General features: G+C 31.8%; 1 protein-coding gene and 1 non-coding gene across 2 annotated transcripts; one reads left to right on the plus strand and one right to left on the minus strand.

Moving 5' to 3' along the window:
* Positions 1-690: 690 nt before the first annotated feature.
* On the plus strand, positions 691-1,413 carry LOC149557692 (chaperone protein dnaJ 20, chloroplastic-like). Its single transcript, XM_089786032.1, has one exon. It carries the CDS (start codon positions 782-784, stop codon positions 1,304-1,306), a length of 525 nt encoding a protein of 174 aa, XP_089642158.1. The 5' UTR covers positions 691-781; the 3' UTR covers positions 1,307-1,413.
* A 230-nt stretch (positions 1,414-1,643) lies between these two features.
* Positions 1,644-1,725, minus strand: TRNAS-AGA (transfer RNA serine (anticodon AGA)). Its single transcript has one exon. It is a non-coding gene; the product is annotated as a tRNA-Ser (tRNA).
* Positions 1,726-13,345: the final 11,620 nt, after the last annotated feature.

Genomic DNA, 13,345 nt, shown 5'->3' on the forward strand with positions numbered 1-13,345 from the left:
TCAAAATAGCCTATATAATTACCTTATGATAAAATGATCTAATAAAATTAAATCATTTAAAAATCAAACCTATTTTCTTAAAAGAGGGAGCCCTTTCCATCCAAAATTCTAGTTTAAAACTTGGTCTTGTCAGTGTTACGTACCTTCTAGTTCATAGGGCATTGTATAATCACTTGTAATTGCACCTTCCACAATATTTTATTGAAAAAGTAAAAGTAATGATAAGGTTTTCATCAACCATCGTATTCTTGTATTCTTGATAAGACAGATATCTAGAAGACCGACTGTATTTTCAGTGGTTTATACATTGCTACCGGTGTATATAGGTTGCCCCGTAGCCAAAACCGTGTTTGCTTGCCTCCTTGTTAAACCCGCGTAACGCAAATATGCGTGATTGGTTGAGCGGTTGAACATCGCTGGCTCGCTCAATCCCTCATGTCGTCTCACCGTTTGACGCGTGTACATAATCGAGAAGGCGGGAAAAAACTTAAAAAAAGATCGATGACAACAATGTTCACCGTACACAGATGGGACGTAACGGCCGGGTCGTGGGGCAGACGGCCACCGCCTGTTTCTAGAAGCAAAGAAAATCTTACTGACAGACTTCGTATCCTTCACCGAAACCCCCAATTCAATTTTCATCTATCTCTATATATATGCTCTAAATTGTTTATCCTCTATCATCAAACCAAGTCTTGTTTCTTTTATCCAATCTATTCTGAGTTAAGCTGAAACACTGAATTTCCATCTGTAATAATTCGAAGCTTTTTGTGTCAGATTAATGGAGTACAGTGCATCAATTAGGGCTTTACAAGCACCCTGCCCTACGAGCAAGTCTGCTTCTTCTGGACTTTCACCGGTCAGAATTGCAGCAAAGCCGAAGCATTCGACAAGTATTAGGGCTTTTCACTCTCAAAATGCTTCCTTCTCTTCTACGTCTTCATTCTATGATGTTCTCTCAGTCTCTCCGGATGTTAGCGCGCGTGATATAAAGAGCGCATACCGAAGAATGGCTCTCAAATATCATCCAGATGTCTGCCCTGCTGAAGATAAAGAAGAGTGCAGCAGATTGTTTGTGAAAGCTCAGGAGGCATATGAAATCCTGTCAGATCCCCTGCTCCGCCAGGATTATGACTGGAGGTTGCAGAACATGTTTACAGTAGGCGATCTTGAAAGCGGATTAGGGAGTAATCAAGTGTGGGAAGCTCAGCTGATAGAATTAATCAGGAGGAGATCTGGAAGTAACTCGTCCTCATGGGGAGGTAGACTGAGAAGACGAAATCAACAAGAAGCTTATGCTTGCTGATTGTTACAGTGGTTTATTTGACATTTTGGGTGTAAATTGGATTTGTAAATATGGGCGTTTGGGCGCCTTCTAGTCTTGTAAATAATAAGATATTGATTTGCTGTTAATTACATTCGTTATGATAGATTTAAGAATCAGTTTGGGAAATAGGAAAACATTTGAAACACTTCCATATAAAACTATCCTAAAATGCTTGTTACCAGGCTTCTTAAAGCATATAAAGTCCTTCCCCGCTTCAAATCGACTCCACAGTCACACCCCAACCTCATTCTGACGCGCAAATTTTTTACTGTTTCTTTATCGTTTTCACGGAAATTTGTATGACAACAGTTTCAATCGTGGACGGCAGGATTCGAACCTGCGCGGGCAGAGCCCACATGATTTCTAGTCATGCCCGATAACCACTCCGGCACGTCCACTTGAGTGAATATTTTTCATATTTATCCAATTTAACATCCTCGTCGCCAATGAAATTAATAATTCTTTTATTGGCTGCATAAATACACACATTTCTTCCTGTCTGAGGTAGACAGTGTTCTATGATTACAATATATGAATATATGCGATGGCATTCTGCAGCGATATTGCAATTACGTTTTTTTTTTCTTCTTTTTCTGGATTGGCATTGCAGATGACGAGAAAATGAGAGGAAGGGAGAATCCAGCAAGTAGAACCTATGAATTAAAGCTCTCAAAACAGGCATATCATGCAGGTTCTGCCGGAATATTGAAGCACCTGCAAATGATTCAGTGAGAAAATAGTCAGGAAAACGGTTTTTTGATCTTTCAAAATTTTATGCACATCGAATTGTTAAGAATGTATTTTTGAGATTATATAAATCTTTATTTAGGTACCAATCAATCTAAGCTTAGATCTATTGTTAGGGTTTCAATCAAACGGTTTTCTGTTTTTTCTTCCATTTAATTTATTTTCATGTTAGTTTTTAGACTCCTATAAATGTTTCAGATTCCACAAGAAAACCCTATATGATTGATATTTGCCGACTTTCTTTAACAGCTTTTCTTTAGTATTTTTGGAATTTGGTCTTGAGAATAAAGATGCTAATTAGTCCCTGTCTATATAGGCAAGGAACTAATGTTTCCGGATGCTCAATGCATTAGTTTTGAATTAAGTCCTAAGGTTTTCGGTGCTTTGATTTAAATATTAAATTTTGAACCTTTTTTCTTATTCCTTATTGGTTGACTCAAATTTTGCTGGGGTCTCAGAATTTTGGGAAAAAATAAAATAGATTGAAAATCTAATGCAAGACAGTTGTATGGATAGGAAGTAATTCAACGTAGTTACATGGAGACCGCTGAAAAGACAGGCAATAGTAATTCAATGTAGTTACATGGAGACCGCTGAAAAGATAGGGAATTTTAAATGGAGACCGCTGAAAAGATAGGGAATTTTAAATTCAATATACACATATACAGAATTCATTACTGGACACGTAGTTGGAATGGAGATTACAGAGAAAAAATGAAGGCTTCCCAACAACATTGCCAAAAGAGATTAATTGACTCATAGAAGGATAGCTATCAACGCAACTGCTGATTGTTATTCTCTCAGCGTCTTGCTGATCCAGGCTTGAAAGAAAATTTGAGCTGAGATAATATGCATGCCCCTTGAAAGCACAATAAATCTATGCAAATACACCATCAATTACAGCCTAAGTAAAGTGTAACCCTTCTTGCATTTGAGCAGCACAATTTGTTGCACAAATGGAAAGATCAGAGGGTGGGCAATGGATGCCACGTCATTTAAGAACAAGTAGTTTGAACCGATTCTTTCTTGGCAAGCACATCAGGGTCCAGTCTTGTCTATGGTCATCACTACATATGGTAAACATTCTTACCCTTTGTTCTATATACAGGGCGCTTTCACAGTACAACAAATTGTAAGAGTAAATTTTCTTGTTATTTAATGGATTAGTTTTAGTAAATTTTTATCCATCTATAGCTCATCAATTTCACAAGTATGCATTTTAGGTTTGTTAATTTATTTTATAAGTAAAAATTAATTTACTGTTACTATTATTTTGAATAAATGTGTTAAAATATTTTATATTTTATATTTGATTCTATTTTAATTTTTTTTAAGAAAATGAATTGAAGATATTTTTAATTCTAAATTAAAATTTAGTTAGAAATTGAATATTTCAATAAAATGTAATAATAAATTTATTTTTGTTGATTAACTCACAAATTATTAAAAATTTTGAGATTGCAAAGTTTTCAAATGTCATAAGTGTATTTTAAAATTCTAAAAAAGTTCTAAAATAGTAACACACAAATAATAGTTCTCAATTAATAATTTTAAAAATCTTAATTTTATTATTTTTCAAAATCTTCACTTTATTATTTTTCAAGATACTAAATTATAAATAATAAAATTTTAAATAAGTTATTTCAAATTAAACTAATTTTTATTATATCTTTTAATTTATGAAAAATATTATTTAACAAATTACAAATTATAAACTTTAATCACTCCTATACATATCTTATATGAATATATTTAAAATATTTGTACTCACATTTTAATTTAAATTACTTGATTAGTAATTTTCAAAATATAAGTAATAGTTTTCCTATGAACTTAATTATATTACACTATTTCAAAAATAAATAGACTTAATATAGTATAAATATAATTTTTTTATAAACTTAATTTTAATATATTTGTAAATTTCAAAAAAATAATTTAATATTCTTACATAATTATAATCAAATATATTTCATTATACATTAATTTAAATATATTTCATTATACATTATTTTTTTCAAAAATGTTATGTACTAAATATATAAAATATACATAACATGTATTTAGTTATACTATTTTTTGAGGCTTTTTACAATATGCAGGGACTCCTGCTCTAATAGGGCACTTGTTTATGATATTCTTCTTAAAAAGACATTATTGTCTGACGGAGACACATACTATTGCAATCACTTTAGCCTAATCAATGATTAATTCTTCCTACTTCAACCAATAAAATATAAGTATTTTTATAATTGAGTTAATCCTTTGATTTTTTTTCTAATGTTTATATGTTAAATCTTAATTTCTAAAATAATGAAAAATGTTTTACTTTAGTTTGATTGGCTCATATTATTTGAGTGACCACTACCCATGCAATATATAAAATATGATACACATGAGACTTTATCAAACTCATAAAACTTATGAAATAATTTTTTTTGGCTATAATAATTACATATTATAAATTCAAAAATATTTTTATGTTAGAAACTATTATTTGATATATGTAGTTTGAATGATAATTGTTTTTAATCTTAAAGAAAATAAATGAATTTTAACATTACACTTATATGATAATTTTTTTAATTATAATTTTTTTAGAAATTATTATTCTTCAAATATTTAAATATGTATGAAGATAGTTTTTTTTAATCTTAAAAAATATTGATTAAATTATATTAAAATAGCATCATCATAGCTCACTATTAAATTTTTATTCCTAAACTATTATAACTTACCTCAACTCATTATTTTCTAACTATTAAATTTTTAATCTTAAATTATTACAATTTTTGGCAAATAGAAGTCACAACATGACACTTGTTTATATAAACTTTTGGTTAATCATATTCTAGATTTTTTTAGTTTCTAGAAATTCTTTGTTCTAGATCTTCTTGTCTATTAAAAATAGTTACTAATTTTATCCCTACATTTCCTTGTAAATTTGAGAGTTTTTCTACTTCAATTTATTATTTTTCCATAGCTTTTTGGATTCATTTGTCTATTAGCTTTTGCATCAACATTTTGGATCCCACCTTTCGGTTCTCATTCTTTGATGTGGGTTGCTAAACAAACAACCAACTTGGGGTTCTGTACACCATGTGCTAAAATCGTTATTATGGATAGAAAATATGCCGATATTAAAAGACGAATAGAAACTATTTGACAAAATGTCTGCAACTAATGAAGCTTCATAGACTTCTTTAATATTAAGATATGCACACAATTTTTTTTTTTGAGTTAAGCGTTGCAGCTCTTTTATCAATTTTTGGAGTGAAATGTGATTGCATTGACTACAAAATGGGTTATGCAATGAATCTTTGATTACTTTTAGATGGATGCAGCTTACAACTGTGAATCCAATTTGATCATTAGGGTTAGTTTGTCTCTGCATTTATTTGCTTTGAAACACTGAATGAGGTGAGATAATCCAAGAATAAATAATTAGAAGAAAATATTTAAGTGGGGTTTACAGAAATATTGGTAGTGTCCAAAGTGTTTGCCACAAATGTGACCCCTAATTTAAAAAAAAAATCTTTTACTTCGTGCAAAGTTGAATTGTTTGGTATCTCACATCCCACTTGGAGGGTAAGTATGAATTGTATGGTCTTTTGTATAATACTTTTTAGTGGTTGAATTTTATATAAAATGATTCTTCACATATTGTGAATTATTAAATTATATGGGGGTGTTTTATTACACATGCTTTATTTGTGTTGATATCAATTGATACACTATGAGATTAAATTAAATTTGGGGAAACTTCATACTTTTCCTACTTTATTCTAGTTGGAAAAAAATCATATAATTTTATTTTCTTCTTTTTTCAAGGTGAACAAATACTTTTTGCTTTATTATGTGGAAACAACACACAACGATTTTGAGTTTTATGACTTTTCCTTAGAATAAAGACATGAAAATAATACATGTATATTGTTTATTTTTCATTTGACTAAATTGAAGGTTTTTTTAGGACACTTGGGACTCACTACTTTTCAGAACTGCAAAATTAAAAATCAAATTTTGTTGTGTGTTCCCAATTTTTGTTATGCTTTACTTTCCTAAGTTTGGCTATATGCAAGTTATACCACTCAAATTTGTAGGTTTGATCAAAGTTTTAGTGGGAAAATTAATGAAAAACCCTAGAATACAGTCTAGCATGTGCTGAATCCTCAGAAATTCTTCCTTTGCCACAACTAATAATCCAACAATGGTTTCTTTGAACTGTTGGAAATATAAGAGAAGTAACTAAGAGGGGAGGGGTGAATCAATTACTACAAAAATAAATCCCATATCCCTTAGATGTTAGTACAAAAATAAATGTTGAAAATTGAACATTGTTCATGCTCGACAAACACACATAAAATGTTGTAACTCGGTAAATGCTGAGAATGCTTGGCAAATACTTAACATGAAAACTTTAGATGTTATCTATGATTACCAATACTTTAACTTAGTTGTAAACACAAAAGAAAATAGCATGAACACATTTGACACTAAGATTTAATATAGAAACCCAATTTGGGAAAAACCACCAATTGCAACTAGTTATTGTTTTCACTCTTATGAAGTGAGCCCTGTTAGGATCCAACCCTGTTAAAGGTTACAAAACACACTATTAGTTGTGACCCTATTAGAGGATTTAATCACCCTATTAGGAGTGGTCTTGTTAGAGCTCTTTAGACAATCCAATAGAACTGCCACCTTGTTAGAGGATTTACAAACAACTATTAAGCTGACTTTGTTAAGAGATTTAGATCACTTCTACAATGGTTAGAGAGTAACAATGAGATGACCTAATTTTTTATGCAACTAAACTGCTCATTATATATCTCAATTCTGGCTTGTATACTTGATTCTTCCTGATCGAATATATCTTTTCAGATTTACAAGGATATTTTGCTTATCCTTCTGATTTGCTTTCTCTTAGCATCATCAAATCTTCAATACATTTTCTTCTATACTTCTAATCCTCAACTTAACCTTATACATATATCTTTCATATTGTCAAGTCAACTCAAAAACAACTTAGAATAATTAATATTCATCTTTTTAGTTGGCTAGAACCAACAAACAAATTAATTAAACTCAATATGCCAAAATAAGAAAATCCTTCGTTAAGTGACCCTATTCAATAGACACTAACTCAAAAATGATTTTCCTATGTTAACCAAGTGAACTTGGTCAACACTGCATATTCGTAAAGTTCCTTTGGTAACCAAGTGATCTTTGTTAACACTAGTTCCATCCAATATTTCTTTCATTAACCGAGTGAGTTGGGTTAGCATTTATCTTCTATAAACTTTCCTTTGGCACCTTAGTGAACTCGGTAGGCATTGCCTTTTAAACTAAACAAACTTTGGAACACTCAATAGCCACTAAAAACTATCTTTACTACTTGAGTTAGCTTGGCATACATTGTTTGATAATGATATGATATTTTGTGTAACATCAAAGACAATACACAATTAATCAATTGTTTCAACAATCTCCCTCTTTGGCATTGATGGCAACACAACACGTCATAATACAATGAAATTTGTGGAGCAAGAATAATGTAAGGAACATATCCTTAGTTTCATTTTGATTGTAATCCATGAGAACTCCCTTTGTTAGTGTGAACTCTTTCTGCCTTTAGTTTCTCCCTCTGTCAGAAAACTTCAACCTACAACAACTTCTACCAAGTTCATTCTCCCTCTTTGACATCTCGTTATCGAACTTTCTATGACAACAAACTTATCCCTCTTTGACATCTCATGCCAAAGAAAATGTTTAGTGAATTACAATGTGCCTCAAGTACTGATTCATTTGCAATCTGACCTTGTCAATACTACACCAATTGATTGATCTTCAACATGCTTTGGTTGATGCATCACTAAACTTCATTTAGTGAACTTCAGATAGGGGAATGACCCCTAGCTTACCTCTTAGATACAAAAATGCATCTTTAGGTAATGGCTTGGTACATATGTTTGCAATTTGTTCTTTTGTATCACATATTCCAATCTAACTTCTTTATCTTGTGCCAATTCTCTTAAGAAATGATATTTTATAGCAATGTGCTTTATTTTGATATTAATCATTGAATTTTTTGATATATTGATTGCACTGGTGTTATCATAGTATATGACTATTGAATCCTTGATTTTTATCTTCATACTTGTCAACAATTGTTTGAACCAAACAATAGTAGAACAATTAACTGTTGCTGCCACATATTCTACGTCTATTGTGGACTGAGAGATACAATTTTGTTTCTTGCTTGTCCAAGACACTATTATTTTACCAAGAAAGAATGCTCCACCACTAGTTCTTTTTTTTGTCATCAATACTTCCTACCCAATCAGAATCAGTGAATACCTATAAGTCCAAATTGCCTCCTATTTTGTACCATAAGTCATAGTCTTCAGTACCTTTTGGATATCTCATGATTCTCTTGATTGCCATCATGTGATTTTCTTTGGAATTTACTGATAATCTTTCCACCATACCAACTATTAATGCAATGTCAGGCCTTGTATGCACTACATACTGCAATTTTCCAATCATTGATATTTATGTGATCTAACCTACTTCCTTGGAATCATCTTTTTTGGAAAGCTTCTATCAAGTAGACATAGGATTTCCAGCTAGTCTTGAATCTTCCATTCTAAAAAAATTTAGTATCTCCTTGATATACTTAGATTGAGTAATATAGATACCATCTTTCTTTTGTTGAATTTTTAATCCAACAAAGAATTTTATTTCTCCAGACATAGACATCTCAAATTCTTTACTCATTTCTTCTGAAAATGACTTGCACAACTCATCATTTTCTATGAATAAGGTATCATTAACAAATATTTCTGCCAAGTTGATATACTGGCTATTGTTATCATTTTTTCTTTGAAAACCAATATGTATCAAGTAATTATGAAGTTTTTCGTACTAAGCTCTAGGAGCTTGATTGAGTCCATAGAATGCCTTGTGTAATTTGCAGACCATGTCCTTTTTGCTAGGATCTACAAAACCTTCTAGTTGTTCAATGTAGACTTCCTCGTCAATAATTTCATTTAAGAATGTAGATTTAACATCCATTTGATAAAGTTTAAATCGTCTATGTGCTGCATATGCTAGTGAAGTTCTAAGACCTTCTAATCTTGCAGTAGGAGCAAAAGTTTCACCAACATTAATACCTTCTTCTTGAGAATATCCTTTAAATACTAATCTTGATTTTTTTGTAGAAACTTCTCCATCTTCATTTAGCTTGTTTTTGAACACCCATTTTGTGCCAATTACATTTTTATCCTTGGGTCTAGGAACAAGAGTCTAGGTTTTGTTCTTTTCTATTTGTTCTATTTCTCCATTCATTGCTTCAATCCAACTTTCATTATCCAATGCATCTTTAACATTTCTAGATTCGAATTCAGCAAGTAGACATGTACCTTTCAATTTTCTTCTTGTCATTGTTCCATCATATTTGTCTCTAATTATCTGATTAGGTGCATGATGCCTTCTGACATATCTTGCTAACACAAGTTCTTTGGATTTGGAATGAGTTTCACTGATTTTATCATGAATTTTAGTATCTAGCTTGAGTCCCATTGTCTATAACTCGGGTCCATCGGACTCGATTTGCACTAGCTCGGTAGCCTCTGACAGTGACTTGGGTCCTTCAAACTATGACTTGGGTTGCACTATCTGCAACTTGGTAACTATTGGTGATTTTGGGGACTTGAGAGGTGAAGCCTCCTTTCTTCGAGATAGATTTGGCACGGTATTAGGCTCATAGTAAACAAATCTTTTGTAATCCTCAAGCTCTTTGTTGCTTTCTTCTTCACTCTTTTTTGCAAACTCATCAATTCTCACATGTGTACTTTCTATGATTTTATGAGTAGACAAATTTAAACATTTGTATGCTTTACTTTTGCAGGAGTATCCTAGAAATACACCTTCATCACCTTTGAGATCAAATTTTCCTTTTCTAGATTCTTTCAAGATGTAACATTTGCTACCAAACACTTTCAAGTAACTTACATTAGGTTTATAGCCATACCATAGTTCATAAGGAGTTTAATTTGAGTCTTTCTTCAATTGTACTCTATTCAAGGTATGAACTGCAGTGTTGATAGCTTCCTTCTAGTATTTGATTGCAAAATTCTTTTCTATCATCAATGTTCTTGCACAATCCATGATAGATTTGTTCCTTCTTTTAGCTATGCCATTTTACTGAGATGTACCAGGGGATTATACTTGTCTTTTAATTCCTCTTTCAATGCAGAATTCAATGAATTCATTGGATATGAATTCACCACCTTTGTCTGATCTCAAACATTTCATTTTCTTTCCAGTTTCTTTTTCTACGCTTGCCATGTACCACTTGAATTTTTGAGAAGCTTCTGATTTTTCTTTTAGATACATTATAGTCATCATTTTAGAATAGTCATCAACAAAAAGAACGAAAAACTTATCTCCAGTGTAACTTTCTATTCCAATAGGTCGACATAAGTTTCAATGCACAAGCTCTAAGACTTCTTCTAAATGATAGTTCTTACTTTTGAAACTAGTCTTTCCCATCCTACCAATTTGGCAATTTTTGCATAGACCCATATCAGGTTTCCTCAAGCTAGGAATACCTCTTACTCTTCTATGTTTTCTTATCTTAATCAGATTATCAAAGTTTACATGACATAATATTTTGTGCCATAACCAACTTTCTTCTACTTGAGCAATAAAACATGAACTTTCACCGTTATCAAGATAGAATAGATTACCTTTTGTTTGTTTGCCAGATCCAACCATATTTCCTTTTCCATCTAGTAGTTTGGCCTTTCCATCCATGAATTCTACCTTAAATCCACTGTTATTCAACTATGCCACACTCAATAGATTATGCTTTAATCCTTCAACCCAATAAGCATTATCACATACAAGTTCTTTAGTCAAAGAGATACATCCTTTTCCTTTTATACAACAAGGTGCATTGTTTTCAAATCTTACACTACCACCATCATAATATTTCATGTGCCCAAGCTTTGTTTTGTCTCCAGTCATATGATGTGAATAGCCACTATCAATAATCCATGTATCATTTTTGCTAACATGAGAGATAAGTGCCATCTTATCTCCTTCATCATCAGACTCGTCTTTTATAGCAATATATACCATTTCATCTTCACCGTTATTAGAATATTTAGCCATAAAACAATATTTCTTACCTTTGTCCTTGTAGTTCTTGAATTCCTTCTTGCCTTTGTACTTATTGTTTTTCTTCTCATCCTTGTTTTATTTGTTTGGACACCTTGCAACAATGTGGCCAACTTCTTCACAAGAAAAATAGATTAGAGGAACCTTACCTTTGTACTTTCCTCAGCCTTTGGAATACTTTCTTGCAATAGGGCTTCGACAACTTCAAGATCACTGTCTGAAATTTTTTCTGTTTCTTCTTCTTCACTTCCTGATTAACTACTCTTTGATTTTTTTTATTTTTTTTCTTGAGTGAGAGTTTAGCATCAAATGTAGACTCAATACCTTTGGAACTAGGAACACAATTATCATAGTTACCCAACTTAAAAGTTGTCAATCTTCCAACTAGAGCATCCACATATATTTTGTTATTTGGATCACATCTCATCTCTTGAATAGAAGACACTATAATTTCATAAATAGGAATAAGGGTTCAAAGTACCTTTCTTAAAACTATTTTGTCATTAATATCTCCACCAGATGCTTTGATTGTGCTCACACTTGCTTTGATTCTTTCCACATATTTTGTAATGTTTTCATCTTCTCTTATTTTCATCTGATCAAAATGACCTCTTAGACTTTTTACTTTGGCTCTTCTTACATTGTCATCTCCTTCATAAATGTCTTTCAGTTTGGTCCAAATTTCATGAGCTTTTTTGTAGTCTTTCACTTCATCAAATTTAAAATAACTAAGTGTAAATGCAATATCAATCATCATGATGTTATGATTCTTCTTTTCAACAATATCTTCAATTGATAACATTCTAGTGGAAGTCTTGTATTCAACATCAAGATACTTACAACCTACGTCATTGATAGTTGCTAGATGTAATCTCATAAGTCCTTTCCATGCTACAAAGTTGTCTTTGTTCAACTTGGGAATCTCTCTTTTGTAAGACATCTTGATCTTTAGCTTAGGTCCTTGAAACCTTTTCTGCAAGCACCAAAAGATATGATACCAATGTTGGAAATATTATGATAGGCTAAGTTACTGAGAGGGGAGGTGCAAATCAGTAACCAATAAAAAACTATCCTTGATTAGCAATTAATCCTTCATGTATACTCTGATCTAATTGTATGCATGAGAGACTAAAAACATGAAAGCATACATAATACTTTAACATAGAAGATTTGGTGACTTAGAAACCTTCCAAATAGAAAGTAAAATTGGGGTGTGGATGATACCCACAAGCTTTAGTACTACAATATAATGTTGGCTTGTTAAGGCTTACAATGATCACTTCTGATGATCTACCCTGTTAGGAGCAATAAGGACTGCTAGGTCCACCTTGCAAAAGGATTTACAAACATACAATAAGTATGCACTCGATAAAGAGATTTACATAAGACTGTTAGGTCTACCTTGTTAAAGGATTTGACTGATCCACCTGTTAGGATGAAGTAGTAGTTGATCTCTTATCTATAACTTCATTTGCTGAATGAGATTCCTTTGAGTGTACAGATCATCTTGCTATGATAGATAAATCTTTGTTGCTTCTTATATTGTTGTATCCTTTGTAATTTGCTTCTGCTCTTCTCTAATGATTCCATTACTTCTCTTCTATATCTTAGATGTGATACAATACATTACATATATACCAATCCAATTATACAATTACAAAGTTGGCCACAATACAAATTTATAAATATTACAAAGTTGACCAAAGTGTAGAAACTCAGGTTCTAAAGACTGACTTGGTGAAGTTCTAATACTCGACATCCACTATCAATGCTTGGCATTGTCATGCACTCGATAGATGTAGAAGTTTAGTGCATATTGATCACTTTCAAGTAGTCTTGAACTTAGTCTGCATTGGTGACTCAGAAAATACTATGAAACTCGACATATAAAATGAATCACTTGATTCACACTACATAGCTTGATCAATGCTATCACTTCGAGCTCAATATAAATTGAGTTACTTGGTTAACACTAGACTCACATCACATTAACTCCAAACTCAGTAAGCACTATACAACTTGATTTGCACTGGTAAAGTCAACATACACTAAGGTGCTTGGTTTATACTACCAATCATCACCATT

This window comes from Cupressus sempervirens, chromosome 5, assembly GCF_028749045.1.
Source record: "Cupressus sempervirens isolate cs-2001-9-10 chromosome 5, ASM2874904v1, whole genome shotgun sequence".
Lineage (NCBI taxonomy): Eukaryota > Viridiplantae > Streptophyta > Pinopsida > Cupressales > Cupressaceae > Cupressus > Cupressus sempervirens.